Source organism: Dama dama, chromosome 12 (assembly GCF_033118175.1).
Source record: "Dama dama isolate Ldn47 chromosome 12, ASM3311817v1, whole genome shotgun sequence".
In the NCBI taxonomy this organism is placed as follows: domain Eukaryota; kingdom Metazoa; phylum Chordata; class Mammalia; order Artiodactyla; family Cervidae; genus Dama; species Dama dama.
The window spans coordinates 71,428,775-71,451,142 of NC_083692.1; the positions used below are offsets into that span (position 1 = coordinate 71,428,775).

The 22,368-nt window shown below is 45.2% G+C and overlaps 1 protein-coding gene across 1 annotated transcript; it reads left to right on the plus strand.

Annotated features, from left to right (window-relative positions):
• The first annotated feature begins 819 nt into the window (after nucleotides 1-819).
• Nucleotides 820-6,052, plus strand: ACTC1 (actin alpha cardiac muscle 1). Its single transcript, XM_061158415.1, has 7 exons — nucleotides 820-867; nucleotides 1,460-1,610; nucleotides 2,739-3,063; nucleotides 3,757-3,918; nucleotides 4,044-4,235; nucleotides 5,013-5,194; nucleotides 5,745-6,052. The coding sequence occupies exons 2-7, from the start codon at nucleotides 1,482-1,484 to the stop codon at nucleotides 5,886-5,888; spliced, it is 1,134 nt and encodes a 377-aa protein (XP_061014398.1). The 5' UTR covers nucleotides 820-867; nucleotides 1,460-1,481; the 3' UTR covers nucleotides 5,889-6,052.
• The last annotated feature ends 16,316 nt before the right edge of the window (nucleotides 6,053-22,368 follow it).

Below are 22,368 nucleotides of genomic sequence, written 5' to 3' on the forward strand. Positions count from 1 at the left end.
GAGCAAAACCCTGGAGACATGGAGGACAGCCCACCTTATGTCTGGGCCGGGGTACACCTGCTCTGTCCCCCAGCAAGACTGAGCAAGCTCTGTCTGGCCTCTTCCCTAACCAGCCCCTGGAACCAAGCATAAATCGCGGACCAAGGTGGCCTTGATTAATCTCGGCTTTCTGCCACAAAAGAGTACAGATCTCTGAGCTGTCATGCAGGTTGGTGGGGACTAGCCCAGGAGGGTGTTCTGCACCACGCGCCCCTTTTCTGGCCCCCAGTTGTGCTGCTGGGGTGCAGTTAGGGTGCATGAGGATTCCCAGGGCTCCGCTCCTCCAGCTCCCAGAGCGGGAGGATGAGAAGTTGCTGTCGCTCCCCCGCTGCCCTGGCCCAGCTGTCAGGACCCCTCAGCAGAGGGCAGGGCGCCAAGCCTTCCCACTCGTGTGTGGCTGATTGTCTCTTAGGCTGGCGGGGCTGCGGAGGAACCAGTCCGGGCACACCCAGGGAGCACCCCCACCCAGGAAGGGGGAGGGGGTGGCTGGCGTCACTCAGTCTTCCCCTGCCCCCTACCCTTCCCGGTCTGCGCCTCCCTAGCTCCCTATTTGGCCATCCCCCTGGTTGCCCCCTCCCCTTCCTTACATGGTCTGGGGGCCCCCTGGCCGATACTCTCCCCTGCCCTTGGCTCCATGAATGGCCTCGGCGCTCCTCAGTGGTGCGAAGGCGACCAAATAAGGCAAGGTGGCCGACCAGGCCCCCCACCCCTGCCCCCGATCGCTCCAACTGACCCCGTCCATCAGCGCGCTATAAAGCCGCGCGCCGCGCGCGGGGCACCAGCGCCTGCCGCAGCCTGAGCGACCGAGCCGAGCCCGCCCCGCGGACAGTGAGTCGGCGCCGCCCGCCTCCGCGCCTCCCTCCGCCCCGCGCCCGGAGCGAGTGCCCAGCGCTCCCGCCGCTCCATCACTTTTCTCCTTTTTTCCTTAGGACCAAACTTTCCCTTTGGCTCTCTAACTTCTTTTGCCCAGGGTCTCGATCTTCACAGGAGAGGGGCTCGCAGAGGGGGAGCCTTGCGCCCCATAGGGGGTCCCTGTTTTCTTGTCCTTTTTTCTCCCCCGAGGCTGGAGCATGGATGGGAGTGTGGATGAAGCCGTAGTGGTGTCCCAGTTTGTGAAAGGGAGCAAGTGTGAAGGGCTGGGGAGGACCTTCTAAGGGATGACTGTCCCGTTTGCCCTGGGGCAGAGGGTGAGCCTGCTGGCCGCGGAGCCTGCACGGGTCCCCGCTCCCCTGCTCCGCAGCTGCTTCTCACTTTTTCTGCCCAGGGGAAGGGAGATGGCAGGCGCCCCCCGCCCCCTGTCTCCTGTCCGCGGAACCCCCTCTGCCCTGTCCCCTCCTCCGGGGCGGGGGGGGGGGGGGGGCGGACCAGGCCAGCTCCGCAGGCGCTGAACTTGGGCCGCCTTGCTCTGCTGTCCCCGCAGACCCCGCTGAAGCTGTGCCAAGATGTGCGACGACGAGGAGACCACCGCCCTGGTGTGCGACAACGGTTCCGGGCTGGTGAAGGCCGGCTTCGCGGGCGACGACGCGCCCCGCGCGGTCTTCCCTTCCATCGTGGGCCGCCCGCGCCACCAGGTAAGCTTCAGCCCGCTGCGCAGTCCCAGCCCCATTGCACACCCCTCTCCTGCCACCTCTTCAGCCCAGCAACCAAGGAGATGTCTCACTTGACCCTCCTGTCTCGTGAACTCTTTAGGTCAGATAGGAAAAGATGAATCAGCTTCAAATCCGAGCTGACAAGTAACAACTTACACCCGCCAACATACCAGGAAATGTGCATTCCACTCTCCCACCCCAGTCCACTTCAGGGACACAGCTCGCCAAGGGTCCAGCTCGCTGGTGTGAAAAGCCAGCAGCATCTCTCTTTCAGTCTTCTCTTCCTCCTATACATTTCACCTTACTCCTTGGCCTTTTTTTTTCAGTCCGGTTCAGAACTCATAATATTACAACTCCTCCCAGCCAACCAGGGGCCAAGCCACATTGCTCCCTCTTGTTCACAGCCAGTTTATAGGGCTCCCCAAAGATGTGATCTATCTGCTTCCTGGCTATTGCGTTTTTAGAAGCCAGGCGTGACAGAGGCAGTAAGTGCATAGTGATAGTAACATACCACCTTGTTTATTAGAAGAGACACCACGCTGTCTGGCTGTGCCACGATGCCTGGTCAGACAGACTGCCAGGGAGGAGAGCAGTATTCCTCAGTGTGGGTGACCGTGGGTACTCCAGGACACTCTGGGCAGGCTGGATTTCACAGACACAATGATAATGGCATATCTGTCCTTCTTTTTAGGTTCACTTGATGAATGTAAAAATCTTTTCTGAGGAGACATGCAATGTGTCATTAATGCAGTCATTCCACAGTGTAGCATTTATATTCCAGTTGACATAGGTGATAAGCTTAATAATTTCATGAAGATATTATAACAATTTAAAAATGAGATGACGCTCTGCTTCTTCAGTGAAATAGCTTCATTCCTCTTCACCCCCAGTTATATTCTAAACAATAGAATTATGCCTCCTGAGGGTGGGGTGGGGAAAAGGTACAGGACTGATTTTAAATGATATTTCTGAATTGGGGTAAACTATTGTTTATTATTTCTGGTATTCATAAGATGCCCCTTGATTTGGACAGTTAGACAAATTAATTAGGCATTGAATATATTCCTAACATGGAGGAAGCTTGATTTTCTAATCTCTTTCTTCTTGCAGGGAGTCATGGTGGGTATGGGTCAGAAGGATTCCTATGTAGGTGATGAAGCTCAGAGCAAGCGAGGTATCCTGACTCTCAAGTACCCCATTGAACATGGCATCATCACCAACTGGGATGACATGGAGAAGATCTGGCACCATACCTTCTACAATGAGCTCCGTGTAGCCCCGGAGGAGCACCCCACTCTGCTCACCGAGGCCCCACTGAACCCCAAGGCCAACCGCGAGAAGATGACTCAGATCATGTTTGAGACCTTCAACGTCCCCGCCATGTATGTGGCCATCCAGGCGGTGCTCTCCCTGTATGCTTCTGGCCGTACCACAGGTGTGTTTGGATTGTAAGGCGTGCGATTGTGAGATAGTCTCTGGTTAATTACACTCCCAAGTCACTGACCTTGCTGTGAATCAGTTTCCCCAATGAAAAAAGAATGATCTCTTTCCTCACACTTCCTGGGAAGGTGTCTGTGCCGAGAGAGAAGTAACAAGAGTACCCTGAGCACACTTATTTCTAAGAGCGGAAAGAATATGGAGTTAGAGCCTTTCCTTGCCTAAAATATGTGATGTCAGATATTGAGGCTCTGCACAAACTAATAACCTGGAATGCAGCAGTTGTTGGTATATGTTCACATTATCCCAGCCCCTGGGCAAACATCGCCAGTAGAGACGAACCCAGAGAGAATCTACATTCCTTACAAAGTCTGAGTCAAAAAAGAGAGAAACGTGTTAGTTAGATGTGAGGGAAAACAAAAAACAAAAAACACACCTGGATGCTTGCATAACGTGCAAATGACTGGTAAGAGGGATGGTCATTTGAAAGTCTCCTGGGGAAATTCTTCCACCACAATATTTAAAGAATGAGCTGTCGCTGGCTTTAGTCTTGGCATGCATTGTACTCATTTTATCTGGATCTTTGCCCAGTGCTAGTATCTCTTAGCCAAGAGTGGAAGTAGGCTTTGACATGGCAAAAGCAGTGGTGTCCTCAGAGATTTACCTTGTTTTTGCCTATTTCCTCTGACAGGCATTGTTCTGGACTCTGGGGATGGTGTGACCCACAACGTCCCCATCTATGAGGGCTATGCTTTGCCCCACGCCATCATGCGTCTGGATCTAGCTGGCCGGGATCTCACGGATTACCTCATGAAGATCCTCACTGAGCGTGGCTACTCCTTTGTCACCACCGGTGAGTCTGTGTGTGTTTCATCTGCCACAGTAGGTGTCTGGTTTTCTCCACCAGTGAACCCACCTACCTCTCCAAAGCTGATGTCATCCTTCAGAGCTTACCTGTGACCCCCTTTATTTCTGCAGCTGAACGTGAGATTGTTCGTGACATTAAAGAGAAGCTGTGCTATGTCGCTCTGGATTTTGAGAATGAAATGGCTACGGCTGCTTCTTCCTCCTCCCTGGAGAAGAGCTATGAACTGCCTGATGGCCAAGTCATCACTATTGGCAACGAGCGCTTCCGCTGCCCTGAGACGCTCTTCCAGCCCTCCTTCATTGGTGAGTTGTATGGTCTGGTGCAGACACACAGCTTGGGGCTTCCAGAGAAAAATCTATTATAATCAACAATGATTAAGGGGCCCTTGTGTTGAAAGTAGTCATAGCTTGGAGACCCACACAGTTCAGCCTCAAGTCCCGATGGTTTTTGCAGGGATGGCCATTCCTCTTCTGCAGCAATGATATGATAAAGGATGACTTTATCATATGACACTGGCTTCATCTTGAAACAAGGAATGAGATAGAGTAGTAACTGAATAATCCATATCTGCAAGGAAGAGACGATGACTCAAGAGTGCTGACTTATTCTGGTAGATTCCATCACCAAGTCGCTAGACCTTACTTCCAAGTCACTCATTATTAAGTGTGACAACAATCCTACTTATAGTGATAACTGGACACTCACATCTTTCCTAAGCAGGGATTTCCAAGAGGAAGTTTGTCAGGGTCTTATTTTAGTCCATATATAAGATGGCATTCATTTCACATGAATGTGTAACTCATGCTTTTCTATTACATCCCCATAGGTCTGATGGGTACAGTGAGTGTTCCCTCTAAACAGGTGCTAAAAGCAGTTGTTTGTGTCTTGGCAGTCTGTTGTAGATTACTCTCAGCACTCTTAAGACACCTGTTGCACAAAACTCTGCAGTGTATCTTATAGAGGAACATGTTTCAGGGACAAATGGTGACAGTTTACCAACACAGAGGAGTCTTGTTATCTTCCCTCCACCCTGGCCCCATGGCCTTAATGCACTGTGACTTTTTAAAACTTGTTCATAGGTATGGAATCTGCTGGCATCCATGAAACGACTTACAACAGCATCATGAAATGTGACATTGATATTCGCAAGGATCTGTATGCCAACAATGTCTTATCTGGAGGTACCACCATGTACCCTGGTATTGCTGATCGCATGCAAAAGGAAATCACTGCTCTGGCTCCCAGCACCATGAAAATCAAGGTAAAGAACTGTGGTGGGATGGGGCCGGGGGGGAAACCAAGGCAGGTCTCCATAGACCAAGCAGAATTCCTAACTCCTTTCCCCTCACACAAATAGCTTCCTGTCTCACAGAAACCTTTTGCTTTTATAGCACCTTTTCTGATTTTTCTGGCACTTTTCCCAAGATAGGAGATTTTAAAACACTTTAAAGCAGTGGATAAAAATAAATCTTTGAGGAAAAAAATCTAAACCTTTGAACACATTTTAAAAGACCCCAACTTTCAGGCTAGGCTTCACCATGCCTGTAGCTTATTGTCACATTATTCTCTGGTTCGGAGAAGTAGGGAACTTCTATTTTATAGAGTCTTTGATCATGGAAATGATGAAATAGAGAAAATGCATTCGTCTTGAGTCAACTATATTCATTTGTAGGATTACTGGGATTATTCATTTGTATCACACTACAGTGACTTGATCACCAGTGTATTTTCTGTGAATCTCCCCACCATGTTGCTTACTCTGTTGCTTGGAACCTCAGAGTTCACTGGCAGCTTTTGCTTTCCTTTTGCAGATTATTGCTCCCCCTGAGCGTAAGTACTCTGTCTGGATTGGGGGCTCCATCCTGGCCTCCCTGTCCACCTTCCAGCAGATGTGGATCAGCAAGCAAGAATATGATGAGGCAGGCCCCTCCATCGTCCACCGCAAGTGCTTCTAAGGTGCCTTCTCTCTTAGTCTACATTACATTCAAGATGATGGTATGATGCTTTTTGGAGTCTTCTGAACCACCCTCCCTCATCTCTCATCAATCATTGTACAGTTTGTTTACACACGTGCAATTTATTTGTGCTTCTAATATTTATTGCTTTATAAATAAACCAGACCAGGACTTGCAACCTACAAAAGCAAGCATTTCTTATTTCTGTTTGGGGTTTGGGGAAGGAGTGGGATGGGGCCAGTGTTTGCTTACTCAGTCTGTGAGCTCATATCTGATGGCCTTGACACCATGAGCTTTGTAATATCGCAGGACCACACCAGTTCATCACTGTGACTTTTAGCTGGGAGTTACAATATTAAGTTTTGATTTTACCCTTTGGGACAGAATCATGAAGATAATTTATACCTGAAAAGCAGATTAGGTTTTCAGTTCAGTTCAGTCGCTCAGTCATGTCTGACTCTTTGCCACCCCATGGACTGCAGCACGCCAGGCTTCCCTGTCCATCACCAACTCCCAGAGCTTGCTCAAACTCATGTCCATCGAGTTGGTGATGCCATCCAGCCATCTCATCCTTTGTCAGTTCATCAGTGTGATTAGGTTTAGGTCCACATAAATGAGAAATGGATTGGAGAATACAGTCTGTGAAGATTAGTTTCTATGATAACACTGAAAATTGTGGTTTTAGCACATGTTCCAGTTATTTTTGTGACTTTGCCAAAGCCACATAGATATTGGTAATGAGAAAGTCAAAGGTTATTTTAAATAGATTAGTATAAATGCTCAATTCACAGCCTCTTCAGTTGTCTTCCTGAGGGTCATGCATGTTAACAGTGAAACAGTGAGGTCAGCTGACAGAAAAGCCCAGCCATACCCCATTCCAAATACTCCCTAAGCAAATCAAGACCACTGTGAGTGTTCAAAACAAGTGTGAGGATGGGGAATTCTCTGGAGGTCCAGCAGTTAGGACTCTGAACTTTTACTGCTGTGGGTTCAGTCCTTGGAAATAAGATCACACAAGCCACATGGTGTGGGCAAAAAGAAACACAGAAAGAAACGGGAGGAAACAGGCAGCAGACACCTCTGCCTAACCAGTGGCTAAACTGGGGGACGGACATCTTCAGGCTCTTCAGGTCTTTGAAATCTTGGGATCTTGGGTTGAGTAGAGTGAAGTCCTGAGGGGTTAAGGAGGGCAGAAAGGCACAATATTCCCTTCACTCTGTGCTGTACTCTTTGCAAAAGACTTTGGGGATAGCACCTCTATCATACTCTGTCCTTGAGGGGTTCACATACACATGACTCAGAAGCTCCCAGCGTATGTGGTTTGGGAGGCTTCAGGGAAATGGACATATGTGTATGGGTCTTGAAAGGTGGTTAAGAATTAAAGAGGTGGGATGAGGAGGGATAAAGCTTCAGCAGGAGACAGGGCAGAAGCCATCATACAAAGCACAAGGCAGGCTGGTGGGAACTGATGAATTTTAGGTCATCAGTTTGGAAAGGTAGATTTCAACCTGATTGCAGAGCTTTAAAAATTTTAACTTTCAACTTAATTGTTGTGGAACTGTTAGGCCATTTGTATATGTGTGTGTATTTCCACTCAGTCGTGTCTGACTCTTTGCAACCCATGGACTGTAGCCCACCAGGCTCCTCTGTCCATGGAATTTTCCAGGCAAGAATATTGGATTGGGTTGCCATGCCCTTCTCCAAGAGATCTTCCCAACCCAGGAATCGAACCCAAGTGTCTTACGTCTCCTGCATTGGCAGGCAGATTCTTTACCACTAGTGCTACCTGGGAAGCCATGTAAGACCAATTGAATGAAGTTAATTAAACTTTTACCTATTGATGAGAGAATTACAACACAGATTAAGCAATGGGTGCAATGTTATATGGGCTTCCAGGTGGTGCTAGTGGTAAAGAACCACCTGCCCATTCAGGAGACATAAGAGACACAGGTTTGATGCCTGGGTCGGAAAGATCCCCTAGAGTTGGAGATGGCAGTTTACTCCAGTATTCTTGCCTGGAGAATCCCATGGTCGGAAAGACCCCCTAGAGTGGGAGATGGCAGCTTACTACAGTATCCTTGCCTGGTGAATCCCATGGATAGAGAAGCCTGGTGACCTACAGTCCATGGGTTGCAAAGAGCCAGACAAAACTGGGTGCACATGTCCCCCACCCCCCACCCCCACACACACACAATATATAGCTTGTTTGTGGAATACCCAAGTCAGGAACTCAGATTTTTTGACATCTAATCTAAAGATTCTTCTACAACAATCTTTTCTAACTTAGTCATAGTTTATCAAAAGTAACCACATTCTATCACACACCCTTTTGAGAGTCTGGGTTCAAAATTCAGAGTCTGGGTTCAAAATTCAGAGTATTTATAGCTCATCAGGCAGTCTTAATAAGTTCCCAATGTCATTATCATTCCAGGTAGTAATTATGTCTTTATGTTCATTCATTCATAAAGACATCTCTTGACCCTTGATTCTGGGCCAGGCACAGTAGTAGGTGTGGGGGACACAAAGATGGAGGAGAGCACGTTGGCTGTGCTTAGAGCTCCATATTTGGCACAGCTAAATGGAAGTCTTTCTTTGCATTAAGGGTTAAAGAATAAATTAATTAGTGACATTTACATAAGATACCATTAACTTTCCTGTAGATTTTCTTTTCTTCCCCCAACTATTTCTTGTAGCACAGATAAATTGATTTAAAAGCTAAGTATCAGCCAGAGACAGGTTTGGAGCATGTATGGGGAGATGATTTAGCCAGTCTCTGTGTCTCTTTTTTCTCAAATTGAATACATTGTAAATTATGAATTTTAGTCTCTAAATACAGTATTAATACTTTAGGTTTAGGCAACTGGCTTCTGTATCACCAGTGGTTCTTTCTATGTGTAAATGTAAGTGGAATGGGTATTGTTTCTGCTTAAAAGTGGAAGTTTTTGGAATCAGTTTCTGATATTTGTAGCAAAAGTGGAAAGTACACAGGTTCTTGTTGAATTTTGAGGCTTCCTCAAAATTGCTTAATAGGGTGTAAGATATTAGAAAACTGACTCTTCTAATAATCATGCTTAAGAAAGGTATTAAGGCAATAGGATTTTTCTTAAGGCCACCCTCACATGTGTAAATTGAAATGTCTACAGTAAATAGATCTTGGTTAAGATGCAATGTAAAACAACCCATATTGGTCATGATATTTTTCTCAGTTTAAAATGAAAGAAGTACTTTGATTTATTTCTAAGATCCTAAAACACTATGTCTTTATTTTCCTTAACAATGGTCACTTCTTAGCAATGGTTATTATGTAGATGTGCTTAAATCATTAGAGTGTAGAGTTAGAAAAAGATAATAACTGAAGAAAATGGAACAGAGAGGTAGGATCGGTTTACTATACCCTGAGCCTAATACAATGTCCGGAGAAGGCATTGGCATTCCACTCCAGTACTCTTGCTTGGAAAATCCCATGGATGGAGGAGTCTGGTGGGCTGCAGTCTATGGGGTCGCACAGAGTTGGACAGGACTGAAGTGACTTAGCAGCAGCAGCAGCAATACAATATCAGCCTAAAACTGGGTCTCCACCTTTTTCTCCACTTCTTCTATGGAATCTGTTAGGGCCTGAATTATGTATGCCACTCCCACCCCACTCCAACCTCTGCCACAATTGCAATTCATATGTTGAAACCCTAACCTCCGCAATGTGACTGTATTTGGAGACAGGACCTTTAAGGAGTCATTAAGGTTAAATGAGATATAAAGGTGGGGCCCTAATCCAACAGGCCTGGTGTTCTTATAAAAAGATGAGCCACCTGGAGTGTGCCCATATGCAGGAAAGGGCAGGTGAGGACACAGCAAGAAGGTGACTGTCTGCAAGCCACAATGCAAAAAGAAAGAAGAACACAGGATCCCTACACCTTTGTTCTTTATCTCTAACCCCTGACATCAAGCCCCAACTTGATTCTCCTAGATTCCCCATGGAGGGGAAACACAGTTCTTGAAGCCTGAGCCTACTGTGTTCTCTCCTTCACTGGTTTGAGGATTAAAGCCATTTTTCTATTTCCTCCAAACTGTCTCCATATTTTCTTACTTGTCTCTGGTGGGCAGAGAAAGCCAAGATTTTGGTGGCAACAGTCTCTCCAGACTCCACTGTGGCCTGGGGATCCAGAAACCCAACAATCTCTATAAGACCTAATTAGCCAGGTGCTGAAAAGGAAATAAAAAGTCAGACTCATTTTATGATTAAAATTACATAAATACTATAAATATTTCCTAGGAACTAATAGGTAGGGAAGAAATTTCAGGTCTTTTAGGCCTGAAATAGCCAAAGTTGTCTATATTCAACTTGAGCTCTTCCAGGCTCATTATAGAAGGAATCTCTCCTTCAGGCAGAGCTTGGCCATTGCTATGGCAACCAAGCTCATACTAGGAAGAAGGGGGAAAATGCAAAAGTCTGCCTCTGGTCATTGGTGAACTGATGCCAGAAGATAATTCCTGCAATTCACTCATCAGCTCTGCATGCAACAGATGTAATCAATCTTCCTCTGAAGCTCAATGGTAAAGAATCCCCTGCCATTGCAGGAGACTGGGGTTCAATCCCTGGGTTGGGAAGATCCCTTGGAGATGGAAATGGTAACCCTCTCCAGTATTCTTGCTGGGAAATCCCATGGACAGAGGAGCCTGAGGGGCTAGAGTCTATAGGGTTGCAAGAGTCAGACACGACTTAGCAACTAAACAGCAACAACAAAGACTGACTAGTGGGATAAAGAGCTTCAGTCAAGCATAGCTCTCTTGAGTCCTCTGATCCTGGGCCCTCTCTCCCGCCAGGGAAAGGGAGATGAGTCACAAGAGATGTAAGCAGGGGTGGTCTGCAGTTCCTCCACGGCATTGTTTGCTAATTGCTCTGCACTGTTTTACTGCAGCTTCCTTGGGAATCAGTGTTGGGGAACAGCTGCTGCTGCTGCTGCTGCTGCTGCTAAGTCGCTTCAGTCGTGTCTGACTCTGTGCAACCCCAGAGACGGCAGCCCACCAGGCTCCCCCGTCCCTGGGATTCTCCAGGCAAGAACACTGGAGTGGGTTGCCATTTCCTTCTCCAATGCGTGAAAGTGAAAAGTGAAAGTGAAGTCACTCAGTCCTGTCCGACTTGTAGTGACCCCATGGACTGCAGCCCACCAGGCTCCTCCGTCCACAGGATTTTCTAGGCAAGAGTACTGGATTGGGTTGCCATTGCCTTCTCCGTATTCTACCCTACTTCATTACAAAAGAATTGCCAGGTGGTATACCTATGACAGAAGTATTACTCACAGTATCCAAAAGGTGACAGTGACCCAAGAGGACAATGATGAAAGAATGTACTAAAATGTGTACACACACACGCATTAGAGTATTGTTTTGTTGTTTAGTAGCCAAGTCGTATCTGACTCCTTTGCTCCTTCCTGGACTGCAATGCAGCCTGCCAGGCTCCTCTGTCCATGGGATTTTCCATGTAAGAACACTGGAGTGGGTTGGCAGAGAGAAAACAGACCCAAGGGAAGAGTGCCGTAAAGCTGAACTAAAATGTGGCATCAATAGTAGATGAGAAGTGAACTCTGGAGTCGAGGGTAAGCAAGAGATTAAGTCAACAAGCTTAGTGCTAAACACAGAAAGATGATTTGAAGAACTTTGGAAATACTACTGGATGGTGACATCATATTGGGTAGGATATGATAGAGCAGGCAACTTGTGGGAAATTTAAAAGCAAACCTGCCTTAGGCAAAATACTGAAATTTTCCCAAGGCATCTTTAACTCTAGGATCTACCCTTTGGACTTCTTTTCTAGTGCCTTCGACCAAGGCTGGCCACCCAGGAAATTCGTCCTACTACTCCTATGGTGATGACACTTGCCTGACCTTTATATGCAGTCCTCAAATACAGGCTATGCTAGTTAACATATTAGTTACCTAGTTACCTAATCTGTTCCTGGGGAAAAGTTAGAACATATATTCCCACTAGAAAACACACTCATAACTTAACAATAATTTTTGATGTTGCATGGGCTTTCAGTCAAAAAAGATCTGAATGCAAATCCTAGTTCTGCTGTTGACTAGTTGCCAACTAGTTAAGTAAATTAATTACCTAAACTCTCTAAACTTTAGAACAGAAGGACTAACTAAAATCATGGTCCGCGAGTTGTCATGGGAATGTAATGGTATCATGCATTTAAGACACTAAACACAGTGCCCATCAGGAGGGCATTTGGGCTCCAGATAAACAGCAACAAGGTTTACTTCCCTCTCTCCCCTTTATTTTGTTTCTAGCATAGATTTTGGAGGCTTGGGTTGGGTGGTAGACAGGGAGTGAGCTGTAAATGTCTCTTTACACTGTAATAGTTTCTCTATTTGTTGCTGTTTTGTCGCTCAATCATGTCCAACTCTTGTGACCCCATGAACTGGAGCCTGCCAGGTTCCTCTGCCCATGGGATTCTCCAGGCAAGAATACTGGAGTGGGTTACCATGCCCTCCTCCAAGGGATCTTCCCGACCCAGGGATCGAACCCACATCTCTTACATCTCCTGCGTTGACAGGTGGGTTCTTTACCACTAGTGCCATCTGGGAAGCCTGTGTTTCCCGGTAAGATCTTTTAATTCTATTGCTTAGAACTTTTCTTCATTCCTCTGACCTCCAGACTAGCTCCTGTATCTTTGAAACTCAGATCCAAAATTGTCCATATACTCATGTATCCGTTTTGGAAAACATATCATCAGTCATAGAGAGAGCATGGGGGTCAGGGGGTGTCTCTTCAGTGTTTTCATAGTGCCTTGTTTCTGACTCTACAAAGCATTTACAGCACATGACTACAAAGCTGGTGCACTTGTGAATCTCCTTAGACTGTAAGCTCAGGGGAGAGATCTATGTTATTAATGTGTGTGTGTGTTAGTCGTTCAGTCGAGTCCAACTCTGCGAACCACTGTCTGGAGCCAGCCAGGCTTCTCTGTCCGTGAAATTCCCCAGGCAAGAATACTGGGGTGGATTGCCATTCCCTTCTCCCGAGGATCTGCCCAACCCAGGGATTGAACCTGGGTCTCCTGCATTGCAAGAAGATTCTTTACCATCTGAACCACCAGGGAAGTCCATGTTACTTACATGAGTATCCAATCCTATGTACTCAAACAGGGATTGCTGATGATAAGACATTAAAGTTTTATTCATTAAAGACATTGAAAGGTTCTTTTATTTACACATTGCTCTGGGCTGCTCATCCTAATTAACCAAAAAATGTGATGATATTTTCTTTTTTGTAGTAAACCATGAATTTGGCTCTGTGCCCTCATCCTTGCCTTTGCATAAGGAAGAAATTACTCCATTCCCAGAGCTTATTAGGAGGCTGGCCAGACAGGTTTATCCCCTGAACAACTGCAAATAGAAAGCAAGAGGGGTTAGTCTCTAGCAGTGTGATGGTAAGTTGAAATGTCCCTTGACCCCAAACCTTTGGGGAAATATTTTCATCTCTAGCATCAGATACATGGTGCATATTCTTTCTTTGTTCCTCCCTACTGACTAGTTCCTACAAGCTATAAGAAGTCAGTGTTAGTCGCTAAGCCATGTCCAGCTCTTTGCAACCCCATGAACTGTAGCCCACCAGGCTCCTCTGTCCATGGGATTCTCCAGGCAAGCGTACTAGAGTGGGTAGCCATTCCCTTCTCCAGGGGAATCTTCCTGACTCAGGGACGGAATCTGTGTCTCACACATTGCAGGCAGATTCTTTACTGTCTGAGCCACCAAGGGACCCACTTATGGTGGCTCCAGTGGCTAAGTCCCTACAGCTGTTAGACCAGCCAGAGTGGATGAGAAAGCAGGCAGCTGCAGTGCGGTAGCAGCCTCCCACTGCTCTTCCCAACCCTCTTCCCGAACAATTGCTTGTACACGTCTTCTGCAGCCAGTGGGTGTCCTTAGCAAGGAAAGCAGATATACAGGATGTACTTATGTTTTGTTGAACTAAGTTGGGTTAAAAACTTAGCTTACGTAGTGGGAATCCTTACTGCTTCCTGGAGTGAAGTAGACATGGCTTCTTCTTTTGGGAGGCAGCTTTTTATCTTTGTGCTTCTCACCTGAGACCAGAGCAACTTGACCTCACCAATAGGTTGGGTGCCTAAAATAATGATGAGGATACTAATGTTAATATTTAACAATGACTGAGCCCTTACCTATGTCCTCCACTGCACTAAACCCTTCAAATCTATTATCTAATTTAACCAAACAATGAATTACTATCCCCCTCCACTTTCATGCATTGGAGAAGGAAATGGCAACCCACTCCAGTGTTCTTGCCTGGAGAATCCCAGGGATGGGGGAACCTGGCAGGTACCGTCTCTGGGGTTGCACAGAGTCAGACACGACTGAAGTGACTTAGCAGCAGCAGCAGCCCCACACTTTTTGATGAAAACTGAGAGCTGAAGGGGCTATTTGCCTTAGGTCAGGCTGCTGGTAAGCGGCAGAGCCAAGAATCAGCACTCCTGGGACGCGGCTCCACGCTCCCTGTCAGCAGTCCAGAGGGTCTCAGTACCCGTGAGGATAGCTGGAAACCAGAGGACACCCTCTCTCAGCATGTGGTCAGATACTCGTCCAGTAAGGAGTTTCTGAGTTCCAGTCATATTCTCTGTCAGAAAGGATTTTTTTTTTTCTTTTTTTACAAAGGAGTTTTAAGGAGAAGGGGAAAAAATGGTGGGATGAACTGAGAGGGTAGCAGAGACATATATACACTACCACATGTAAAACAGATAGCGAGTGGGAAGCAGCTTTAAAAAACAAGGAGCTCAGCTCAGGGCTCTGTGATAACCTAGAGGGGTGGGGATGTGGGAGGTAGGCTCAAGAGGGAGAAGATATAGGTATATACTTACAGCTGATTCACATTGTTGTACAAAAGGAACTAATACAACATTGTAAAGCAATTATCCTCCAATTCAAAAAACATAACTTGTCAAACAGTTTAAATCTGGTTAGGGGAATTGATTGTTTGATTGACTAGTTGACTAGATCAACATATACTCATTGAGATCTTTCTACTGGGTGCTGGGGACAAAACAGACATGGCCACTGTCCTCACGTGGCTTACAGTAGAGTGGTCCAGCGCGCATGCGTGTGTGCTGTCAGGGGAGGGGAGACAAGCCATAGATAAATCTTCAAATACACAGATACGCAGATAGAACGTGATCTCAGCCCATGGAAGGAATAACAGAGTGCAGTGAGAGGAGATTCTAGTTGAGAAGAGGGTTTTACTTAGATAAGGCTGTCAGGAAAAGCCTCTTTGAAAAGGTAACATTACATCTGAGAACTGAAGAAGGGGCAAAGCAAGCAGGGAAAACAGCACCTGCAATGACCTGGGTGTAGGAAAATCTATCATGTTCAAAGATGTGGGAGAACCCAAGAGGATGGATAGTGATGGGGGGCTGTGGGGAGTGGGGTAAGTGATGCTAGAGAGGTGATCCAAACATCCATCAAGGACTTCCCTGGTGGTCCACTGGCCAAGACTCCATGCTCCTAATGCAGGGGGCCCAGGTTTGATCCCTGGTCAGGGAACTAGATCCCACAAGCTGCAACTAAGAATTCTCAGGACACATCTAAAGATCTTGCAGGCTGCAAATTAAAAAAAGAAAAAAGGATCTTCCATGCCACAATTAAGACCTGGCACAGCCAAATAATAAAAGAACACCCATCATACAGGGCCTTTAACTACACCAAAAGTTTAGATTCTAAGTGTAAAACAATGATTCTAAAAGGTTTAAAACATGGAATTAGGAAACATATATTTTAAAAGCTTGTTCTAGGTACCATAGGAGACAGGATTTGAGAAGCAAGAATAGAGACAAGTAAACCACTGGGAAGCTCTTTGATGCAGCTGGGATATTGTGGGTCTCGGACCCAGAGGAAGCTGTGAAGATGGACAGCAGTGTGGACAGGGTCCAGATGGATCTCCTAAGAAGCAATAACAGGATGTACCAGTGGGCTGGAGAGGGCCAGGCAAAAAGAGAGAGTGCCACGGAGGCTGCCCAGGCTGTGGCCTTGAGTGGACAATGCATCTTCAGGGAAATTAAGATTTCAAGGTAATTCAAATGCAGTTTCAGCCCAGCATTGGAAAGGAAGGTTTTGCTCTCTCAAACCTCAAAAATGGGATTTGCTCTGGGTCTTGGAACTGTTTTCTGAGAGAAAGGGAGGGCAACTGAATGAGCAGGGAGTGGTTTTGGGGACAGGGAGGTGGAGAACTGAGAGGGGGTTGTGTGTTGGGATACAGGTAGATTGGGACCTGATAGGGTGAGGGCCACAGCACGGATCTTACAGACACAGGTGGGCTGTGTTCTTGCCTATAACACACAAATGATGATAGAACTGTCCTTTGAAGTTGCTGGTATGGGATAAAGGCAGTGCTATGCTCAGGCCTTGGCACATACTGGGAGTTTAATTAATGCTCAATAATTATAGTTATTGATATTGTTGTATTTGCATATATTTATATTTGGCACATATAATATATATTGTATGTTAATGTACATGCATATGTATGTGTGTATGTGTGTGTTGTAGAAGAACTGAAAGACAAATGTAGGAATTCGAATTTGATAAGAAAGTGTATGTGGGTCTGCTGATGACACTTCCTGAAAGGTGGGTCATTGAATGATATTTGAATTCTGGCGGCTGGGCCCAGAGCAGTCTAGTGATTAGAGAAACTTACTGAACCACCCAATAGTCCAAGAGCAACTAGAGAGCACATATTCCAAAGACTGAGACTGTAGAGTTAGATTCTCCTTCATCTATCAAAGAGGAGACTGACCTAAAGAGCTTCAAGAAGTCAGGAAAGTATGGCTTCATGATACAGGATATAAAGAGTTTGATTAACAATCACCATGGCCTTACATTATAGGAACTGTTAAGAAAATCTAAATTGGCTTCCTGAATTCTCAGTGCAGGAAGAACTTTTTATACACTTCTGAGTCTCCTCTCAAGTTGAAGGAATTTATTTTAGAACTGTTTAAATCCTACAGCAAAGGGCAACCATATTCTCTTTTATACCAGCTACCCTAGAGTGTCAGTTCCATTGTGTTCTAATAACTGGTTTGATTTTAATACATAAAAGGAAACTCCAGCACTGAAATATAGTATGAGGATTCCAGTCTTTAAAAAGAAAAGTGTAGGTTGGTAGGGAAAAGGGATTCAGTAGGAAGAATTCGATTAGTGTTTACTCCAAACATAAATCTTAACTCGGAGAATATAAAGTATAAAAGTATGCCTCCAAACTCTGAGAATAAAGTACGATACTAGGAATCAAAAATCTACTGTAATGCTCACTTGCTGAATTGAAGCCTCCATCAGCCTGGGTCCTCACAAGATTAGAATGAGCAGCGCCCCCTGCAGACTGAAAGCATGAGTAAGACACGAACTGCTAAGGTAACCACTGAGATGGTGCTTGTACCATTGCACAACTCAGCCAGTTCTGACTTTTATCACCAGCTTCTCACTCATCTCTGGAAGATTTCACTTTGCTCTGGGGCTCTGAGGTGATTTAATGCCAGCTGAACAACACATTTCGAATAACAAATGTAATCCTGGACAGTTTTTATTTCAGTAGGGATGGCTGTTCATGGTGTCCAAAGTGCCACACTTGTCAGAAATGAGTTTAGTATTAGGTAATTTTATTCCACGTTTGGAGGGAGGGCATGGAATTTTGTTTTTCTTTGGCATGTGAATGAAATAGAAAATGTATCTGAAGTTACCCCACATACCTCTTTTTGGTTCAACATGTGAGTAGGAGGCTAAAAATGAAGAGTTTCATCCAGGTTACTTTGCTTAATCTATGTTTAAAGTTTGCACCTGAACTGGCCTCATCATGGAATTATATAACCTTATTGTTTCAAAATATCATTCGCATATACAATTCACTAAGATTTGGACATGCCTGAGCGACTGAACAACAAAAAATACACAATTCAACTGTTTTTTAGTAGTTTCACACGTAAGTGCTACCATGGCCATAACCAACTTTAGAATGTTTTCATCACCTTAAGAAGAAGACTCAGTACTAAAAAATAAAAAGGGAAAAGAGAAGAAAAGAAAGATGCCTCAGACTCTGTAGCTCTTACTCCATTGTAGCCCACCCCTCTGCTCTCGCCTCCGCAAGGAATTAGTGGGATGGTCTGCTTGCCAGGGGAGAGTAAAATTAGGATTCTTGTCTTAATAAAGTCCTCTATTACAAGAGACATAAAAAGAATGATCAAGGTTTTTGCTCATGTGATTCTTTTTGCATCAGCCTCTTTCGTCCTGGTGGCCAAGAACCTCCTCTGCAGAGAAGCCTTCTTGAGACACCCTTCTCAGTTGCACTCCTGCTTCACGTCCACTCTTTGCTTGTTTTATATCCCATATTATGTTTGTTTCAGCTTAACTTGATTAATGTGTAATTTAAATAAAATAAAATGTGCTATTGTAAGCATGCAATTCATTTTGCCAAATGCTTATAATCCAGTAACCACCCCAATCAAAATATAGTACATTCCATCAGCCCCTAAATTCCCTTTCCTGCTCCAGATTTAACCCTCTCTGTCTCAACTCCAGAGAACCATTTTTGTCACGATAGATTAGTTTTGTCTGTTCTCAAACTTCATAATAATCATAATTTAAATTGTTCATTTATTTTCAGTTTCTACAACTAGATCTTTTTATACAATTCTTTTTTATTGATGCATAGTTGATTTACAAGGTGTTAGTTTCAAGTGTATAGCAAGGTGATTCAGATATATATATATATGTATATATACACATATATATATATATATATATATTCTTTTTCAGATCCTTTTCCCTTATAATTTATTACAAAATTTTAAGTATAGTTATCTGTGCTACATAGTAGGTCCTCGTTGATCATCTATTTTTTTCTATAAATTGATATTAGAATATAGTTGCTTTACAACATAGATTATTTTTTTACCCATAATTTTCTAGCACAAGGCCAGACTATGCCAGAATGAATAAATGCCAAATCAAATTAACTTAAAAAATTGAAGCAGCTAAATATTTGAGAGTAACAGTGAGGATTAGATTGCAAGGGTTAGGAGCAGGAGTCTTATTCATCTTGTCTGCTTTCTTTCTTTCCCTGCCTTTCCCCTTTTCTTCACAACAATGACAAAGGAAGCCTCAGATGGGAGAGAAAGCTGTGTCAGGAGTCACTTTCCTTTGCCTTTGGGCAAAATGTGTTACCATTTTGAATGAACAGGTAGAAATAGTTTCATTCGTTTTGTGACTTTCAGCTTTGAGCTTTCAACTTCCTTGATGAAGACATTTTAAATCTGCGCCCTCGGTAAGATAGGAGATTCACTCAAATGGTATCTCAGTTTCTGAAAATACAGCTGAGATTTGTGTTCTATCAGCAAAATCATAGCAGCTCTGTTAATTTTTGGCAAGATATTTCTGCCACTACAATGTAATCAAGCCTCATCACATACCTGTAGCTGGCCTCGCTCACGCACAGGAGAGGAAGGGGTCATGTTCAGCATCTCTTCCTCAGAGGCGGGAGCTGAAGTAGAGACTTTCCTAAGAGCTGCTTTTCCTTGCTTCTTTGCGTGCATTCATTTCCGGTTTGGCAGTGTGTGCATCCCCCTTCAGCCCAAGTTCTAAATCTCTTTCTCTCTCACTATCTAGGACACATGAGAATTAACCTACTCATGTAGATTACAGGGCCCCAGCCCTCATTAACCTTAATATTTATTGAAAGAAATACAGCTTTTGCAGTAGGAGAAGTGAAAATGCCCTTCCTTTCAGCCTGAATAGTGGCACCAGTGTGAGCCAAGGAGATGGGCTTTTTAGGTGGTAGTTCAACCCACACACGCATTTGCATCCAGTCATTGACAATTTCTCATGGGTGATATTTCTGGATTTGTGGGCACCTTGATACAGCACTGTAAAATTGCAGCCCTGAGGTGATTTTGGAGTAGCTCATGGTGCTATCTATTCTGTATTTTCTTTGTGTCCTTTTGTTGCAGGAAGGGGGACCCCTTCCAGGGCCTGAAACTGGGCTCTTGTCTAACACTCGGAAAAGAATTGTCCGAGGAGACACATGCTGACAAAGCAAGAGATTTTATTGGGAAAGGACACCCGGGTGGAGAGCAGTAGGTAAGGGAACCCAGGAGAACTGCTCTGCCACGTGGCTCGCAGTCTTGGGTTTTATGGTGATGGGATTAGTTTCCGGGTGGTCTTTGGCCAATCATTCTAATTCAGAGTCTTTCCTGGTGGCGCACGCATCGCTCAGCCAAGATGGATGCTAGCAAGAGGGATTCTGGGAAGTGGACGGACAGGTAGTGTCTCCTCTGGATCTTTCCCGAACTCTTCCGGCTGGTGGTGGCCTATTAGTTCCGTATTCCTTATCAGGATCTCCTGCCATAAAACAACTCATGCAAATAGTTACTATGGTACCTGACCAGGGTGGGCGGTTTCAATCAGTGTGCTTCCCCTAACAACTCCCCCCTGAGAGACTTCATATTCAAGATGCTTCTTGGGAATTGGGGCGGAGGTCTCTTTTTTCTGTAACTTCTTCCTGCTGTGTCGGGGCGTAGGCCTGCCTAGCAGAGCAGAAGTCTCTCTCTACCTGATCTAAGTTGGGGTGTTCTATATTTGAAACCAACTCTCACCCTTGTAGTAACATCAATTTGGCCTGGAACTGCTGGAGTCTGCTGGAGATAAACTTTGTAAGGAGTTGGAGTATACAAGGGCCAAATAGGAGGCCTAATAGGATAGTTATCACTGGACCCATGGATGGTAAGAGCCAAGAAGGGAAAGAAGGAGAACTCCATACACCTGTTGAACTTAAATCCCGGATCTTTGTAGTCTGTTTTAAAAGCCCCTTGATATCTTCTTGGACCTGCCCAGACTGGTTATAATAAAAACAGCATTTTTCCTTTAGATATAGACAAGTGCCTCTCTGTCCTGCAGTCAATAAGTCTAGGGCCCGACGATTTTGTAGGACCATTGCGGCTAGGGAGTCTAACTGGGATTGTAGGCGTTGGAGGGTCCTCGCTGTTTTTTCTATGGATACAGCAGTGTCAGTAGAAAGCTGCTGAAATTTATGTAAAGAAGTTCCCCCCACGGCAACTCCTGTTAAACCAGCAGTCAGTCCTAATGCCAGGAAAATAGGGGTAAGTATTACCGCACGACGTATCTTCTGGTTGGTATATACTGGTAGAGGCAAGGAGGTATTATTCTAGGCCAGATCTATGTGGGGCGTAACATACCCTAGGGAGCAAGTTCCTGACCAAAAAGGTGGTAGGGATAAATAAGCTTTATCCCCACATATGAAATAGACACCATGACTAGGTTTAAGTTGGGCAGCAAAATGGGTTTGCCAAAGAGGAACAGGATTTCCATCTGCCTTACAACTGGAACATGGCATAATGGTACAGGGGCAGTCCTTTAGCAGCTGGGAGGAGACTGTCACCCCACTTGCTGCAAAACCGGCAGCAATGAGGGCGTTTAGAAACGGATTTAAGTGTTGTGAGGCATCTCTCTCTTTTTTTTTAAATTGCTGCATGGGCATGCAGAATGAGGAAAGCATACTTAGAGTCCGTATACACATTAATCCTCTTTTTTTCTCCTAACTCCAAAGCTCTTGTCAGGGCAAAAAGTTCAGCTTTCTGGGCTGAGGTGTCTGGGGGAAGAGACCCACTTTTTTTAGTTCCTTCTAGGCTCACTACTGCATATCCTGCTTTCCTCTCTCCTTTTTCTACAAAACTGCTGCCATCTGTGTACCAGTTTTCCTCTGGGTCAGATAAAGGTGTCTCTGATAGGTCCGGGCGAGAAGAGTATAACTCGTCTATGATTTGTATGCATTGGTGATCCAGAGGGGAAGTAGGGGGATCTGGCAGTAAGGTTGCTGGATTTAAAGTCTGGCAGACCCTCAACCTTATTTCTGGAGTGTCAAGGAGGAGGGCTTGGTATTGGGTGATCCTTCCCCCTGTCATCCACCTGTCCCCTTTAGTTTTTAAGACTGCTTGCACCTGGAGAGGCGTATACACTGTGGTGGGCTGACCCAGGGTCAGCCTAGATGCCTCCTTAACCATAAGAGCGGTGGCTGCTACTGCCCGGAGGCAAGTGGGCCACCCTCTGGCCACCTCATCTAGTTGTTTTGAGAGATAAGCCACGGGTTGTAATACGGGCCCCATCATCTGCCCTAACATCCCAAGAGCAGTTCTTATCCTTTCAGAAACATAGAGTCTAAAAGGCTTTTCCAGATTTGGGAGGCCTAAAGCTGGGGCTGTAGTGATGGACTCTTTTAGGGCATTAAAGGCCACCTTGCAGGTCTCATCCCAGTCGAGTGGCTCTTTCTCTTTTCCCCTTAACTTTTTATATAGGGGTTTGGCCAGATTGCCATAATTAGGAATCCAGATCCTGCAAAACACGGTCATTCCTAAAAATCCCCTAAGCTGTTTTTTTGTTTGGGGGTACGGGGTATTTAAGATGAGGGATTTCCT

Excerpts from the sequence above, each read along its gene's own strand:
- ACTC1 (XM_061158415.1), top strand. The coding sequence starts at position 1,482 with ATGTGCGACGACGAGGAGACCACCGCCCTGGTGTGCGACAACGGTTCC. Across the intron at positions 4,236-5,012 it reads CTTCCAGCCCTCCTTCATTG|GTATGGAATCTGCTGGCATC; the intron begins GTGAGTTGTATG and ends ACTTGTTCATAG. Across the intron at positions 5,195-5,744 it reads CCAGCACCATGAAAATCAAG|ATTATTGCTCCCCCTGAGCG; the intron begins GTAAAGAACTGT and ends TTCCTTTTGCAG.